We start from the raw sequence: 16,705 nt of genomic DNA, 5'->3' as shown, positions 1-16,705 counted from the left end.
TCTCTTTAATAGAGCAATGTTCTTACTACCATATGAATTAATTAATAACAATCAATGATTTTGAAATAATTTAAAGTCATCGCTTTATATTAGGATTAACCGCCAATCTGGCGGCCTTTGTGATTATTAGTAAAATAATCGTCTCTTGTATAGGGCAATGGTCTTTCTACCGAATATATTAATTAATAAAAAACGAATATTTTGAAATATTTTAAAGTCATCGCTTTATTTTAGGACTAACCGCCAATCTGGCGGCCTGTGTCAGTATCTGTAAAATCGTCGTCTCTTTAATAGAGCAATGTTATTTCTACCGAATGGATTTATATATAACAAACGAATATTTTGAAATAATATAAAGTCATCGCTTTATTTTAGGACTAACCGCCAATCTGGCGGCCTTTGTGATTATTAGTAAAATAATCGTCTCTTGTATAGGGCAATGTTCTTTCTGCGGATGGATTAAAAAATAACAATCGAATATTTTGAAATAATTTAAAGTCATCACTTTATTTTAGGACTAACCGCCAATCTGGCGGCCTGTGTAAGTATCTGTATAATCGTCGTCTCTTTAATAGAGCAATGTTCTAACTACCATATGAATTAATTAATAACAATCGATGATTTTGAAATAATTTAAAGTCATCGCTATATATTAGGACTAACCGTCAATCTGGCGGCCTTTGTGATTATTAGTAAAAAAATCGTCTCTTGTATAGGGCAATGTTCTTTCTACCGAATGAATTAATTAATAAAAGACGAATATTTTGAAATATTTTATAGTCATCGCTTTATTTTAGGACTAACCGCCAATCTGGCGGCCTGTGAAAGTATCTGTATAATCGTCGTCTCTTTAATAGAGCAATGTTCTTACTACCATATGGATTAATTAATAAAGATCGATGATTTTGAAATAATTTAAAGTCATCGCTTTATATTAGGACTAACCGCCAATCTGGCGGCCTTTGTGATTATTAGTGAAATAATCGTCTCTTGTATAGGGCAATGTTCTTTCTACCGAATGTATTAATTAATAAAAAACGAATATTTTGAAATATTTTAAAGTCATCGCTTTATTTTAGGACTAACCGCCAATCTGGCGGCCTGTGTCAGTATCTGTAAAATAGTCGTCTTTTTAATAGAGCAATTTTCTTACTACACCGTATGGATTAATTAATAACAATCGAATATTTTGAAATAATATAAAGTCATAGCTTTATTTTAGGACTAACCGCCAATCTGGCGGCCTGTGTCAGTATCTGTAAAATCGTCGTCTCTTTAATAGAGCAATGTTATTTCTACCGAATGGATTTATATATAACAAACGAATATTTTGAAATAATTTAAAGTCATCGCTTTATTTTAGGACTAACCGCCAATCTGGCGGCCTGTTTAAGTATCTGTAAAATCGTCGTCTCTTTAATAGAGCAATGTTCTTACTACCATATGAATTAATTAATAACAATCAATGATTTTGAAATAATTTAAAGTCATCGCTTTATATTAGGATTAACCGCCAATCTGGCGGCCTTTGTGATTATTAGTAAAATAATCGTCTCTTGTATAGGGCAATGGTCTTTCTACCGAATATATTAATTAATAAAAAACGAATATTTGGAAATATTTTAAAGTCATCGCTTTATTTTAGGATTAACCGCCAATCTGGCGGCCTGTGTCAGTATCTGTAAAATCGTCGTCTCTTTAATAGAGCAATGTTATTTCTACCGAATGGATTTATATATAACAAACGAATATTTTGAAATAATATAAAGTCATCGCTTTATTTTAGGACTAACCGCCAATCTGGCGGCCTTTGTGATTATTAGTAAAATAATCGTCTCTTGTATAGGGCAATGTTCTTTCTGCGGATGGATTAAAAAATAACAATCGAATATTTTGAAATAATTTAAAGTCATCACTTTATTTTAGGACTAACCGCCAATCTGGCGGCCTGTGTAAGTATCTGTATAATCGTCGTCTCTTTAATAGAGCAATTTTCTAACTACCATATGAATTAATTAATAACAATCGATGATTTTGAAATAATTTAAAGTCATCGCTATATATTAGGACTAACCGCCAATCTGGCGGCCTTTGTGATTATTAGTAAAAAAATCGTCTCTTGTATAGGGCAATGTTCTTTCTACCGAATGAATTAATTAATAAAAGACGAATATTTTGAAATATTTTATAGTCATCGCTTTATTTTAGGACTAACCGCCAATCTGGCGGCCTGTGAAAGTATCTGTATAATCGTCGTCTCTTTAATAGAGCAATGTTCTTACTACCATATGGATTAATTAATAAAGATCGATGATTTTGAAATAATTTAAAGTCATCGCTTTATATTAGGACTAACCGCCAATCTGGCGGCCTTTGTGATTATTAGTGAAATAATCGTCTCTTGTATAGGGCAATGTTCTTTCTACCGAATGTATTAATTAATAAAAAACTAATATTTTGAAATATTTTAAAGTCATCGCTTTATTTTAGGACTAACCGCCAATCTGGCGGCCTGTGTCAGTATCTGTAAAATAGTCGTCTTTTTAATAGAGCAATTTTCTTACTACACCGTATGGATTAATTAATAACAATCGAATATTTTGAAATAATATAAAGTCATAGCTTTATTTTAGGACTAACCGCCAATCTGGCGGCCTGTGTCAGTATCTGTAAAATCGTCGTCTCTTTAATAGAGCAATGTTATTTCTACCGAATGGATTTATATATAACAAACGAATATTTTGAAATAATTTAAAGTCATCGCTTTATTTTAGGACTAACCGCCAATCTGGCGGCCTGTTTAAGTATCTGTAAAATCGTCGTCTCTTTAATAGAGCAATGTTCTTACTACCATATGAATTAATTAATAACAATCAATGATTTTGAAATAATTTAAAGTCATCGCTTTATATTAGGATTAACCGCCAATCTGGCGGCCTTTGTGATTATTAGTAAAATAATCGTCTCTTGTATAGGGCAATGGTCTTTCTACCGAATATATTAATTAATAAAAAACGAATATTTGGAAATATTTTAAAGTCATCGCTTTATTTTAGGATTAACCGCCAATCTGGCGGCCTGTGTCAGTATCTGTAAAATCGTCGTCTCTTTAATAGAGCAATGTTATTTCTACCGAATGGATTTATATATAACAAACGAATATTTTGAAATAATATAAAGTCATCGCTTTATTTTAGGACTAACCGCCAATCTGGCGGCCTTTGTGATTATTAGTAAAATAATCGTCTCTTGTATAGGGCAATGTTCTTTCTGCGGATGGATTAAAAAATAACAATCGAATATTTTGAAATAATTTAAAGTCATCACTTTATTTTAGGACTAACCGCCAATCTGGCGGCCTGTGTAAGTATCTGTATAATCGTCGTCTCTTTAATAGAGCAATTTTCTAACTACCATATGAATTAATTAATAACAATCGATGATTTTGAAATAATTTAAAGTCATCGCTATATATTAGGACTAACCGCCAATCTGGCGGCCTTTGTGATTATTAGTAAAAAAATCGTCTCTTGTATAGGGCAATGTTCTTTCTACCGAATGAATTAATTAATAAAAGACGAATATTTTGAAATATTTTATAGTCATCGCTTTATTTTAGGACTAACCGCCAATCTGGCGGCCTGTGAAAGTATCTGTATAATCGTCGTCTCTTTAATAGAGCAATGTTCTTACTACCATATGGATTAATTAATAAAGATCGATGATTTTGAAATAATTTAAAGTCATCGCTTTATATTAGGACTAACCGCCAATCTGGCGGCCTTTGTGATTATTAGTGAAATAATCGTCTCTTGTATAGGGCAATGTTCTTTCTACCGAATGTATTAATTAATAAAAAACTAATATTTTGAAATATTTTAAAGTCATCGCTTTATTTTAGGACTAACCGCCAATCTGGCGGCCTGTGTCAGTATCTGTAAAATAGTCGTCTTTTTAATAGAGCAATTTTCTTACTACACCGTATGGATTAATTAATAACAATCGAATATTTTGAAATAATATAAAGTCATAGCTTTATTTTAGGACTAACCGCCAATCTGGCGGCCTGTGTCAGTATCTGTAAAATCGTCGTCTCTTTAATAGAGCAATGTTATTTCTACCGAATGGATTTATATATAACAAACGAATATTTTGAACTAATATAAAGTCATCGCTTTATTTTAGGACTAACCGCCAATCTGGCGGCCTGTTTAAGTATCTGTAAAATCGTCGTCTCTTTAATAGAGCAATGTTCTTACTACCATATGAATTAATTAATAACAATCAATGATTTTGAAATAATTTAAAGTCATCGCTTTATATTAGGACTAACCGCCAATCTGGCGGCCTTTGTGATTATTAGTAAAATAATCGTCTCTTGTATAGGGCAATGGTCTTTCTACCGAATATATTAATTAATAAAAAACGAATATTTTGAAATATTTTAAAGTCATCGCTTTATTTTAGGACTAACCGCCAATCTGGCGGCCTGTGTCAGTATCTGTAAAATCGTCGTCTCTTTAATAGAGCAATGTTATTTCTACCGAATGGATTTATATATAACAAACGAATATTTTGAAATAATATAAAGTCATCGCTTTATTTTAGGACTAACCGCCAATCTGGCGGCCTTTGTGATTATTAGTAAAATAATCGTCTCTTGTATAGGGCAATGTTCTTTCTGCGGATGGATTAAAAAATAACAATCGAATATTTTGAAATAATTTAAAGTCATCACTTTATTTTAGGACTAACCGCCAATCTGGCGGCCTGTGTAAGTATCTGTATAATCGTCGTCTCTTTAATAGAGCAATTTTCTAACTACCATATGAATTAATTAATAACAATCGATGATTTTGAAATAATTTAAAGTCATCGCTTTATATTAGGACTAACCGCCAATCTGGCGGCCTTTGTGATTATTAGTAAAAAAATCGTCTCTTGTATAGGGCATTGTTCTTTCTACCGAATGAATTAATTAATAAAAGACGAATATTTTGAAATATTTTATAGTCATCGCTTTATTTTAGGACTAACCGCCAATCTGGCGGCCTGTGAAAGTATCTGTATAATCGTCGTCTCTTTAATAGAGCAATGTTCTTACTACCATATGGATTAATTAATAAAGATCGATGATTTTGAAATAATTTAAAGTCATCGCTTTATATTAGGACTAACCGCCAATCTGGCGGCCTTTGTGATTATTAGTGAAATAATCGTCTCTTGTATAGGGCAATGTTCTTTCTACCGAATGTATTAATTAATAAAAAACGAATATTTTGAAATATTTTAAAGTCATCGCTTTATTTTAGGACTAACCGCCAATCTGGCGGCCTGTGTCAGTATCTGTAAAATAGTCGTCTTTTTAATAGAGCAATTTTCTTACTACACCGTATGGATTAATTAATAACAATCGAATAATTTGAAATAATATAAAGTCTTAGCTTTATTTTAGGACTAACCGCCAATCTGGCGGCCTGTGTCAGTATCTGTAAAATCGTCGTCTCTTTAATAGAGCAATGTTATTTCTACCGAATGGATTTATATATAACAAACGAATATTTTGAAATAATATAAAGTCATCGCTTTATTTTAGGACTAACCGCCAATCTGGCGGCCTGTGTCAGTAGTTGTAAAATCATCGTCTCTTTAATAGAGCAATGTTCTTTCTGCGGATGGATTAAAATATAACAATCGAATATTTTGAAATAATTTAAAGTCATCACTTTATTTTAGGACTAACCGCCAATCTTGCGGCCTGTTTAAGTATCTGTAAAATCGTCGTCTCTTTAATAGAGCAATGTTCTTACTACCATATGAATTAATTAATAACAATCAATGATTTTGAAATAATTTAAAGTCATCGCTTTATATTAGGACTAACCGCCAATCTGGCGGCCTTTGTGATTATTAGTAAAATAATCGTCTCTTGTATAGGGCAATGGTCTTTCTACCGAATATATTAATTAATAAAAAACGAATATTTTGAAATATTTTAAAGTCATCGCTTTATTTTAGGACTAACCGCCAATCTGGTGGCCTGTGTCAGTATCTGTAAAATCGTCGTCTTTTTAATAGAGCAATTTTCTTACTACACCGTATGGATTAATTAATAACAATCGAATATTTTGAAATAATATAAAGTCATCGCTTTATTTTAGGACTAACCGCCAATCTGGCGGCCTGTGTGAGTAGTTGTAAAATCATCGTCTCTTTAATAGAGCAATATGTTCTTACTACCATCATCTCTCAAATTTAGCAGAATTTTTAAAAATTTAAATCGATTACTTAAATTATTTAATCAAGTTTGTATCAATCTTATCTTGTAGAAATCCGCTAGTATTATCTATGAACATCAAAATTGTATATTTTCCGATATATTTGTATTTTTATGAAATATAATATTCAGAAGTAATACAAATAGCGACAAATAGTACATGATAATTATCATGAAGTGAGATATATTCATACATATTTCAATCTTTTGGCGCGTTTCTTGTCACGCAGGTTATTTGCCAAAATTTGAATTTCAGAAAAAGTGCAGATGGGGGCAGGGCAGAAATATCCAAAATCAAAACACACCAATCACCAATATAATAAGGCCGCAACTCTTTTTGGCCCCTACATTCAACTAAAAAAAGCAAAAAGAAATCGTGTAGTGAAATTAGATATTAGATGGAAATTGTCTTCCATAGCACTTCAAACAGTCTATATACAAGCGTTCTACAATTATGTGCAAATAAGCAATGTTTTTAGTTTTTTCTTATTGATCTCTCCAATTGTCGTCGAGTTCAGACCCGTTTTTTGTCTTCTGATTTGGCTGAAACCGAGCGATTGCCTGCGCACAATGTTTTTTATTGGCTTGATAAATATGAATAAATATACCAGCGTTCATCATATTTTGGTAAATATTATTTCAGAAAAGCATATTTCACAGTCTTTAGAATGATTTTTCCCTTAAAAGATTCGCGCGCGGTGTTCTTTTAAATTCTGTTTATGTTTTCCAGTGTTGCAGAGGCAAAGCTTCGTTATTACTTTTCAATTGTTGCAAACATTTAAAATTCTACAACGACCGTTCGCAACGTGAAGTTAAAACGACGAATTCAGGAAAAATTCTTATAGATAATGTCCGACTACGTCCTTCTTCCACATGCCTTTCCGAAGGATGCAGAGAGCGTTCTTCAAGAGGCCATCAGCCTTGGCCCCAAGGTTGGTCCAAGGTTTTTGAACGACAACCTGCCTTTCGGTTGCCAGGTTGCGTTGGCCTTTAAAAACCAAATAGAGGTTGATGTCCGCGCAGGTATCACATTTATTAATATTTCTTGACATGAATATATTACATGAAATTTCCTTAGCTCACCTCGCTCTCTGCACCCAACTCTATAACCTACTGGCTGCTCGCCATGGAAAAGTCAAAAGAGTGGCCGCCTCGGAAGCCTCAACGCGCACCACCAGACAGCTTGACTATTCAAGTCTGTCTCCATCTGAAGGTGCCGTCATGAGAGCCGAGCCGAAATCGGCAAAACCAGCATCTCTCGCAGCCTTCTGCCTTCACAACAACATCAACACGTTCTTCTGCATTAGTAAGTATTGTTATTTCATTATTAACCCCTAAGAAACATTCGGAGATTCATTTTCCTCTCTTTAATCAGGTACGGCTGACCTGGCACTTGTTGTGCGCCGCGCTCAGCTCAAAGAGAACAATCGTGAGCGTCAAGAGGCTGAAGAGCAACAAGCTCGAGAGGCCAAGAGAGCCAAAGGCCTTTTGGCGAGGATCTTTCAGTGGGTCCGCGGAGGCACCCGCGCAGAGCATTAGAGGCTTAAGAGTTTGCATTGAGCAGTAAAGTTACTTTGAGTTCTTTAATTTACAAGTTTTTGCTTATTTCCCAGCCTCCTGGAAGAAAAATTTGTTGCTTAAATCCATTTAAATAACTATTTTTAATTGTTCAATATAAACACTTCATAATTATTTCTATCTTGATATCAATTTTATTTCAGTGCGCATAATACTAAAGTAAAGGCCATTTAACTTTTTATGTGAGCTGCTGTATATTTTAACAAGAAATTTGCTCAATAAAATATAAAACATTATGTGGTTTGAGCGAAATTGTCTCGCAACTCCTGGTGAAGCCTGCGCTCTTGACGTTGGCGTAGCTCGTGGGCTGGGCCAAATCATTCTCCTGGTGGCTGGCGTTCAGGTCCCTGGCCAGGATGACAGGTTTTTGGGTGTGTCCAGCTTCATCAAGTACTTAAGAAAGTATTCATTCCATTGAGTTTCTTGTCCAAATAGGTGACCTAGCTGCAGCTTGCAGCCGGCGTTCAGGGCGTAGCAGAGCACAGAAGATAAAATAATTTTCAAACTCGGCAAATTCTGGCCCCGTCACAATTTTGGCCCCTTTGCCATAAGATAGGGGGAGGGGGGGACTAAAAGTTGCAGGGGCCAGAAGTGCACTTTTACCATACTTAAAATGAGACCGAGATCGGTTTCACTTTCAAGTAATGCTTCTGTCCGTTTGTGAATAACTTGATTATTTGAGCCATGATTTCCTTTAATATCTGCTCTTCACTTTACTCAGCTGTGAGAGCTTTTGTTACTTTCTCCGAATTTTCTGAGCCTCAGATAGTCCAAATACACGTTAAATTTAGGATTGCCGTTTTTGAGCAGTTATATTGATTAATTGCAAGGATCTTTGATTAATTGTCACTATGCTAGCTTATTTGCATGATTTTTACTATACAATATGCCGACATATGCTAGACAAATAATTAAAATTATCATCTGCTAACTGCTTCTCACTCAGTAAATTATTTTGAAATATGGAAATTTTAATGTTTTTGGTCGCGACTCGCGGCCAAGAACAAAAAAGAAGTATGAAATTTGGTCGCGGCCGCTCGCAGCCTCGCATGGCAATGTTTTCGTTCTACGGGCCAATCGGAGAGCGTTTATCCTCACACATCAACCAACCAAATTAAAATAGCAATGAAAATTAACTTGATTAAAATGTAAATTTTAGAATTGGTTTACCAAAAATATTTTGGTTCTTATATTTTTTGGCATATAAAATGGTACTTTCAATTATTAATATATAATTAAAATTCAAAGATCCACTCTTAAAAATGGCTTATATTCGTTTAATTTTAAAAGGGAATCAGTTTCTTAGGGTGGCTATTCTGACTTTGTAGCAGCCGAGCCCCTTGGCCGAGCCTATACGCCTATAGCCAAAGCCTACTACTACAGTCCAAGCTGCATTATTTTCGTTTGGTGTTAGTCTCGTCAGCCGGTGCCACGCAGGACGCCCACATCTTTGCTGTGTTGACCTTCCAATTATTCGACCCTTTGCCGCATGAAGTCAACCAATAAGGTGAGCTAATTGTTTCCTTCTGTCTGAGGCTCAAATGAGGCTGAATGAGGAGTCCTCAAAATATTAAATTAAAAGGTTTATGATACATAAATTTCCTATTGAATACTCAGTGAAAATGTCAACGAAGGCAGCACCCCAGACACAGACCGGAGGCCTTCGGATGTCCACAGAGAAGCAAGAGACCCTGCTCAAGCTCTCCATCCTTTCTCTTGCCGCAATTTTGTGTAAGTAAATTCTTAAATAAATCTTTAAGTCAAGGAGCTTGATTATGTAGTGTTGCATTGTTCCTTTAAGAAATTCTCTAGTAAATTTGGATAAAGTTTAGTTTATGTTTTTCTATTGGCATACAGAATTGTTTATTAGAATTATTAATACCTAAAATTTCTTCCAGCTTTTGCAACTCGTCTCTTCTCTGTTTTGCGGTTTGAAAGTGTAATTCATGAGTTTGATCCGTACTTCAACTACCGCACCACCAAGTTCTTGGCCGAGGAAGGCTTCTACAAGTTCCACAACTGGTTTGACGACCGAGCATGGTACCCTTTGGGACGCATCATTGGAGGTTAGTTAAACTGCAACTCTCTGTAATACTGTGAGTTAAAATTATTTTTATTCAGGTACCATCTATCCAGGATTAATGGTAACCTCTGCTGCCCTTTACCATCTAATGTGGTTGGTCAACATTACGATCGACATTAGAAATGTCTGCGTCTTTTTGGCTCCATTTTTCTCATCGCTCACCACTATTGTCACCTACCTGCTCACCAAAGAGCTTAAAGTAAGCTAAAATAAAATTTATAAAAATTTATCTGTTTTAAATATAATATTATCTTAAAAAAAATGCCAATTTTAAAAATTATCATAGGATTCATCTGCTGGCTTGGTGGCTGCTGCTATGATTGCCATAGTTCCAGGGTATATTTCTCGATCTGTGGCTGGTTCCTATGACAATGAAGGTATGCAATTTCCCAGCAAAAGCTCCACAATTATTTTGATGAGCTAAAATTGTCTTTTTAAGGGATTGCCATATTCTGCATGCTTCTCACCTACTACATGTGGATCAAAGCCGTCAAGACTGGAAAAATCTTCTGGTCAGCCCTGGCTGCACTGGCTTATTTCTACATGGTAATTATTTATTAACCTTCAGCCTGTTTCAGCCCATTGCGATCAAAATCCTAATTTTTATATAGTCTTTATTCTTTTATATGAACGGGTATATTTTTTTATTTTTTTTTTTTTATTGGTGATCATAAATTCATCTATTTTCAGTAAAAATAATTTATAATGATTGTGTTCTTCATCGCCAGGTTTCCTCGTGGGGTGGATACGTGTTCCTCATCAACCTGATCCCTATGCACGTCTTCACTTTGATGGTCACTGGACGCTTTGGGGCTCGCGTCTATGTTGCTTACTGCACTCTCTACTGCCTCGGAACAATTCTAGCCATGCAGATTTCTTTCGTCGGATTCCAGCCAGTCCAGAGCTCTGAACACATGCTGGTAAGGGAGACATAAACTTCTTGCTCCTTTTAAGGTTCTAAAAATATTGTAATACAGGCGTTGGGAGTCTTCGGCTTATGTCAGTTGCACTGCTTTGTCGACTATTTGCGCGGACGTCTCACCACATCCGACTTCCAGACCCTGTTCAAGGCCACTATTGTTGCCACTGGAACAATTTTGGCTACTGTTCTTGGAATTTTGGCTATTACTGGTAAATTATTTAAATAAAAAATATAACATGCAAGTAATAATCAAAATTAATCATTATTAGGCAAAGTCTCTCCTTGGACCGGTCGCTTTTACTCTCTGCTGGATCCATCATATGCCAAAAATCACATTCCGATCATTGCCTCTGTGTCTGAGCACCAACCTACCTCGTGGAGCTCCTTCTACTTTGATCTGCAACTACTGGTGTTCCTTTTTCCAGCCGGTCTCTACTTTTGTTTCCGCAACCTGACAGACGCAAACATTTTTCTCATCCTTTACGGCGTTACATCAATTTACTTTGCTGTGATTTTTAAATTTTCATTTGAAAACTAGAAACTGACAGTTTTATTTTTAGGGTGTGATGGTTCGTTTGATGTTGGTCTTGGCTCCTGTCATGTGCATTCTCGGAGGAATTGCAATGTCTGGAATGTTGAACCGTTACATGAAGGATGTCGACACCAGCCCTGTCATCTTGGGCATGCCGTCTGGAAACTTAAACCACCCCAAGCACGGTGAAAAGAGGTCTAAGCACAAGCAGGAATCAAACTATGTCATGAAGAGCGAGGTTTGATTTGAAATTAATTTATATGAAATGGACATGACACATTGATTACTTTAGATCGCCACTCTTTTTGTGGCCATCATGTGCTTCTTCCTGATATCCTACACAATGCACTGCACCTGGGTCACGTCGGAGGCATACAGCTCTCCTTCCATTGTCCTGTCCGCTCGTTCACATGACAACTCTAGAATAATTTTCGACGATTTCCGAGAGGCTTACTACTGGCTGAGAATGAACACTCCTGAGGTAAAAACTCATAATCTTGACTACAATTTTTATCAAAACTTTAATAATACGATGATTAGCATTTAAAACTATTTAGTTTAAGTTGATTTTTGCATTTATAAATTTAACCAATATTATAAATCAGTTTGTTACACTTGTTAATTAAAATGATTGAACTCTAGGATGCTCGTGTGATGTCATGGTGGGATTACGGCTATCAGATAACAGCAATGGCAAATCGGACAATTTTGGTTGACAACAACACCTGGAACAACACACATATCTCAAGAGTTGGTCAAGCAATGGCTTCTTCAGAGGATAAAGCTTATGCAATCATGAGGGAGCTGGATGTCAACTATGTTTTGGTCATCTTTGGTGGCTTAACTGGATATTCATCTGATGGTGATGACAAATTAATTGTTTTTTTTCAAGCGCTAAATAATCTTAATTTAGACATCAACAAGTTCCTGTGGATGGTTCGAATTGGAGGAAGCACTGACCGGGGTGCGCACATCAAGGAGTGGGATTACTACACTCCGCAGGGAGAGTTCCGTGTCGACAAAGAGGGATCTCCGATTTTGCTTAACTGTCTAATGTACAAGATGTGCTACTATCGATTCGGACAGGTCTACACTGAAGGAGGTTAAGTGTTCAGACATTTTTTTTATTTTCAAACAGATAAAAAACAAATCAATTTTATAGGACGTCCTCCTGGTTACGATCGAGTGAGAGGTGCTGAAATTGGAAACAAGGACTTTGAACTGGACGTGCTTGAGGAAGCATACACTTCAGAGCACTGGCTTGTCAGGATTTACAAAGTAAAAGATCTGCCTAACCGAGGGCTTTAGATAAGCATTTCAGTCCGTAACAACGCTTATTCCATGCGAGTCTGATTCTCAGCCGCTCTCAATTTCTACTATAAAAGTCAAGAGTTATTCAGTGGGCGATAATGTTCTTGTGTGCATTGCATTTTATTTTAATATTGCCTAAAAATTAATGATCTGCTATTTTTTGTTAAGTTTCATGGGTCACTAATGTTTAAAAACATCTTACACCACAAAATTTTGGAAGAATGCAGCAATATATGAATTTCCGTTAAAGCCAGAATGGAGCATTGAGGAATGAATGAATTTTTTCATGATGTAATTTTTATATTCTTGTGCGCTCTGTGGGTTTGTGAGCACAACAAATATGATTGCTGAGAGATTGATTTAAAATAAAGGCAAAACATTGATCAAATCTGATATTTATATTGTAAACCAAAACCTCTCTCCACAATCACAGCTGGTCAAAATAACAAAACAAGTTTTTAGACCAAACAGGAAGTGTCATAATTCTGAAGTCTGACAACCCTAGAGGGCTGGAAGGGTTCCCTACAAAGGGGACACTCAGTCTTGCTGTTAAGCCATTCTAAAATACATTCCCAACAAAAAAGATGACCGCAAGGAGTGCAGCTCACTTCTCTCATCTCCTCCAAGCACAACGAACACTTTTTCAAAGGATCACAGTGTCTGCTGATTTTTCTATCTCTACCACCATCGTTTTGATATTTAAGAAAGTGACCACTTCGCAGACTGTGAACAAAACTGATGACCAGGTAGAGTGAGGATGCAATTCCGATCCAGTGAAATGTCTTCCGAGTTCCATTATCCCTCATCCACGGTCGCACGAGTGCCTAGAAATTTATAATTAGCTCGGACTCTGAATTCAAATAGTGTGAAATTCTTGCATATGATATTCCTGTGCATCTTTTACTAAAGTTGTAATAAATTCCAAACAGGTAGAAAAACGTTTTGTGGAATTGCTGCAAAAATGGAGCTAGTGCTCTGGCAGCGGCCAAATAATTGAGGAATTTTTCCTTTTCCAAGGGATTAATTTGCTTCGACTCTTTTATCCTCTTTTCCATCTGCTGGAGAGCAACAAAAGTGGCCAGAGGGCCACAACTTTCAATCATTACAGACAAAAAGAATTGCTGAAATTTATTAAAATTAAAAATTTTGAAAAACCAAAACCTTATCTCTTTACAAATTTAGATGGCAAATTTCTTCCCGAACTGTCAAGCTGCACAATTCCCGTGTACTCCTCTCCAAGGGTTTGAAGATTTTTCAATGTTGTAAAATACTTGTAGATAAACTTTGACAGTCCGTCAAAAATGGTCTTGTTCCGAGCAACCCATAATCGATGACCTTTTAAATTTAAAAAAAAAAATATTAATCAAATTTTAAAAATAATTTTGGACGAGCAATCGTGCTCAAAATTTTCTACCAACCAGTGATCTCGCCGGTGACTTGGGAAATTTCATCATGAAGTTCTTGACAAAATTCGTCATCTTTCTGGGCTGAACGTAGAATCTCTGCACGGCCTGCTCTTGTTAAACTACCCATTCTCGTCTGGTTTCTTATTTTTTGTATCCCAAGAGAGTTTCCAGTAATATAATTTATAAAGTGATTTTTTTTAATTAAGCAAAAAATTGCGAGAAACTAAATTTCCACGTAATACTTCGAGATTTCGTGGTTTTATTATTGTTTTGTGTTTTTTTGTTATCGTCAGGCTCTACTGGGCTTGCTACTGGGCTGGGCTCTACACGCCCACCTGTTTCTTCCAATCGACCAATAAGCGTGAATCTTTATGCCTTTTATTACGCGCGAAGGCCACAGCTGGCGGCAGGAGTATTTTAAGGAGGGTAAAAACAGGAGGCGACAAGTCCGAGCCTCTGGCCGCTGGTACAGGATTAGCCAATGAGAGAGCAGCAAAGCTCGAGAGGCAATCGCCCTCCCTCCGGCCGCTCTCCAGCCAATCAGCGCGCGTACCAGTGGTCGCGAGAGGCGCGCTTGGTTTGAATACAGAAACTGTAAACAATCGCCCGAAAATCATAACATGCAAAATAATTTATTGATACAGAAACCCTCTTTTTTTCGCTCGTCGGCGGCCGATCGCCGACTTTGCGTAAGTGAATACATGAGGTTATTAATTCAAGAGATTAGTTTCAGATTTTTTACGTCGCATCGTCCGAATTTTCTGTCAGGAAAGATGTGATAAGCCAATTCATTACCAGCACCTTTTAGGTAAGTACGGATATATTTGCGTTGCATATAGATTTTATTCGCTTTTTCTTGTCATTATAGGTCTCTTTTGAGCAAACAAAGAGATGAAGAAGAGCCTCTGATTAAGGCGGGTCTGCTTTGGCGTTGAGAGCCTTTTGGTTTGCATTTTGGCTTTTCCTCGTCAAGCAAAGGGCGTCTTGATATTTAAAAGGTTTGATTAAATATTCCATTTTGTCTTTATTGTTCAAACATTGGATCAATTTTTAAGGTCTGGGCCACCCCTGTCTAAGTAAGGTTCTCTACATTTTTTCCAGCAAAAAGATTGATTTGGCGGACGACACTTCAGACAAAAGTCGAGATTTGTTTAACCCTCCATGCAGAAGTTTGGAAACAGTTATTTCTATGATTAAACCAAAGTTTTGTTTCAGATGAATATGGGCTTTAGGACCTTTATTGCCAAGGTGAAAAGATTAATGGCTTAAATTTTAGGTTATGAAGTGAGTGAGCTAAATTGTTTTGTAATGAAATTATATCTTAATAAAATTAGGTTGAACAAGTTTGATAATGTGGTTTCTTTGTTGAGATATTCTTTGAATTGTGCTGAATAAAATCCATGAGCTCTGAAGGAATAGTCAATTCTGTTATTTTATTTTGTGGGTTTTTTTAATATTGAAACTCAAATATTTTATTTATTTATCAGTGCAGATAACAATGGATCAAATTATTTTACACACCTTTTTCAAAGTAATGTAGAAGAGAAAAGTGTTGTTAATAAGCTCAAGCATAAATTTCCAATAAAACTTTGTTTCTAACAATCTATTATATCTATAAAAAACTCAAATTTTATAACCCCAGTAACATTATAATGAAATAAAGGAACAACAGTAAAAATATAAAATTCATGAGTAGCAAGTTCCTGGTGATAATTATTATATTACTTTTCTGTCAAATATTTTAAATACACTGGAGCACTTCTGGTAGATATGGCGCAAACCTAAAAAGAACTTCTATTATAATATTCAATACTAAACAAAACTTTCCAAACCTTCATATGCCAAATATCGGGCTACTTTTTTCCGAAGAGCTTTAATCAAAGCAAACACATATCATCTTTCAAAATCGATTACAAGTCAGGGAAAGCCAAAAATCTGAAAAAAGGTAGGTTAATCCATAGAAGGGAACTGTTTCCAAACTTCTGCATGGAGGGTTAAACAAATCTCGACTTTTGTCTGAAGTGTCGTCAGCCAAATCATTCTTTTTGCTGGAAAAAATGTAGAGAACCTTACTTAGACAGGGGTGGCCCAGACCTTAAAAATTGATCCAATGTTTGAACAATAAAGACAAAATGGAATATTTAATCAAACCTTTTAAATATCAAGACGCCCTTTGCTTGACGAGGAAAAGCCAAAATGCAAACCAAAAGGCTCTCAACGCCAAAGCAGACCCGCCTTAATCAGAGGCTCTTCTTCATCTCTTTGTTTGCTCAAAAGAGACCTATAATGACAAGAAAAAGCGAATAAAATCTATATGCAACGCAAATATATCCGTACTTACCTAAAAGGTGCTGGTAATGAATTGGCTTATCACATCTTTCCTGACAGAAAATTCGGACGATGCGACGTAAAAAATCTGAAACTAATCTCTTGAATTAATAACCTCATGTATTCACTTACGCAAAGTCGGCGATCGGCCGCCGACGAGCGAAAAAAAGAGGGTTTCTGTATCAATAAATTATTTTGCATGTTATGATTTTCGGGCGATTGTTTACAGTTTCTGTATTCAAACCAAGCGCGCCTCTCGCGACCACTG

The 16,705-nt window shown here is 35.8% G+C and overlaps 3 protein-coding genes and 1 long non-coding RNA gene across 6 annotated transcripts; 2 read left to right on the top strand and 2 right to left on the bottom strand.

Moving 5' to 3' along the window:
* Positions 1-6,571: 6,571 nt before the first annotated feature.
* On the top strand, positions 6,572-8,044 carry LOC132205500 (uncharacterized). Of its 3 annotated transcripts, none has more exons than XM_059634581.1 (4): positions 6,572-6,904; positions 7,008-7,300; positions 7,356-7,583; positions 7,653-8,043. In XM_059634581.1, the coding sequence occupies exons 2-4, from the start codon at positions 7,126-7,128 to the stop codon at positions 7,814-7,816; spliced, it is 567 nt and encodes a 188-aa protein (XP_059490564.1). In that variant the 5' UTR covers positions 6,572-6,904; positions 7,008-7,125; the 3' UTR covers positions 7,817-8,043. The 3 variants fall into 3 exon arrangements, with proteins under 3 accessions (XP_059490564.1, XP_059490563.1, XP_059490565.1); XM_059634580.1 differs by having other exon boundaries at positions 7,123-7,300; positions 7,653-8,042; XM_059634582.1 differs by having other exon boundaries at positions 6,587-6,653; positions 7,123-7,300; positions 7,653-8,044.
* A 1,157-nt stretch (positions 8,045-9,201) lies between these two features.
* LOC132205495 (dolichyl-diphosphooligosaccharide--protein glycosyltransferase subunit STT3A) lies at positions 9,202-13,085 on the top strand. The gene is made up of 14 exons (XM_059634573.1): positions 9,202-9,362; positions 9,473-9,586; positions 9,754-9,921; positions 9,977-10,137; positions 10,225-10,315; positions 10,378-10,484; positions 10,667-10,858; positions 10,916-11,069; positions 11,130-11,368; positions 11,421-11,630; positions 11,685-11,873; positions 12,035-12,254; positions 12,306-12,494; positions 12,555-13,085. Exons 2-14 carry the CDS (start codon positions 9,478-9,480, stop codon positions 12,698-12,700), a joined length of 2,175 nt encoding a protein of 724 aa, XP_059490556.1. The 5' UTR covers positions 9,202-9,362; positions 9,473-9,477; the 3' UTR covers positions 12,701-13,085.
* On the bottom strand, positions 12,536-14,423 carry LOC132205499 (peroxisome biogenesis factor 10). Its single transcript, XM_059634579.1, has 4 exons — positions 14,122-14,423; positions 13,878-14,038; positions 13,582-13,824; positions 12,536-13,527 (listed from the first exon to the last, which is right to left on the bottom strand). The coding sequence occupies exons 1-4, from the start codon at positions 14,234-14,236 to the stop codon at positions 13,162-13,164; spliced, it is 885 nt and encodes a 294-aa protein (XP_059490562.1). The 5' UTR covers positions 14,237-14,423; the 3' UTR covers positions 12,536-13,161.
* A 1,435-nt stretch (positions 14,424-15,858) lies between these two features.
* On the bottom strand, positions 15,859-16,685 carry LOC132205501 (uncharacterized). The gene is made up of 5 exons (XR_009442710.1): positions 16,451-16,685; positions 16,261-16,390; positions 16,183-16,203; positions 15,942-16,044; positions 15,859-15,890 (listed from the first exon to the last, which is right to left on the bottom strand). It is a non-coding gene; the product is annotated as an uncharacterized LOC132205501 (long non-coding RNA).
* Between the last annotated feature and the right edge of the window lie 20 nt (positions 16,686-16,705).

Source organism: Neocloeon triangulifer, unplaced genomic scaffold (assembly GCF_031216515.1).
Source record: "Neocloeon triangulifer isolate White Clay Creek 2 clone unplaced genomic scaffold, ASM3121651v1 ptg000002l, whole genome shotgun sequence".
Classification (NCBI taxonomy): Eukaryota; Metazoa; Arthropoda; class Insecta; order Ephemeroptera; family Baetidae; genus Neocloeon; species Neocloeon triangulifer.
Note: the sequence above shows the minus strand (reverse complement) of the source record. Positions and strands in the feature narration are given on the sequence as shown.

Excerpts from the sequence above, each read along its gene's own strand:
- LOC132205500 (XM_059634580.1), top strand. The coding sequence starts at position 6,848 with ATGTTTTTTATTGGCTTGATAAATATGAATAAATATACCAGCGTTCAT. Across the intron at positions 6,905-7,122 it reads CCAGCGTTCATCATATTTTG|ATAATGTCCGACTACGTCCT; the intron begins GTAAATATTATT and ends AAATTCTTATAG. Across the intron at positions 7,584-7,652 it reads CAACACGTTCTTCTGCATTA|GTACGGCTGACCTGGCACTT; the intron begins GTAAGTATTGTT and ends CTCTTTAATCAG.
- LOC132205495 (XM_059634573.1), top strand. The coding sequence starts at position 9,478 with ATGTCAACGAAGGCAGCACCCCAGACACAGACCGGAGGCCTTCGGATG. Across the intron at positions 10,316-10,377 it reads TGGTTCCTATGACAATGAAG|GGATTGCCATATTCTGCATG; the intron begins GTATGCAATTTC and ends TGTCTTTTTAAG. Across the intron at positions 11,874-12,034 it reads TGAGAATGAACACTCCTGAG|GATGCTCGTGTGATGTCATG; the intron begins GTAAAAACTCAT and ends ATTGAACTCTAG.
- LOC132205499 (XM_059634579.1), bottom strand. The coding sequence starts at position 14,236 with ATGGGTAGTTTAACAAGAGCAGGCCGTGCAGAGATTCTACGTTCAGCC. Across the intron at positions 14,039-14,121 it reads AGTCACCGGCGAGATCACTG|GTCATCGATTATGGGTTGCT; the intron begins GTTGGTAGAAAA and ends TAAATTTAAAAG. Across the intron at positions 13,528-13,581 it reads GATGCACAGGAATATCATAT|GCACTCGTGCGACCGTGGAT; the intron begins GCAAGAATTTCA and ends ATAAATTTCTAG.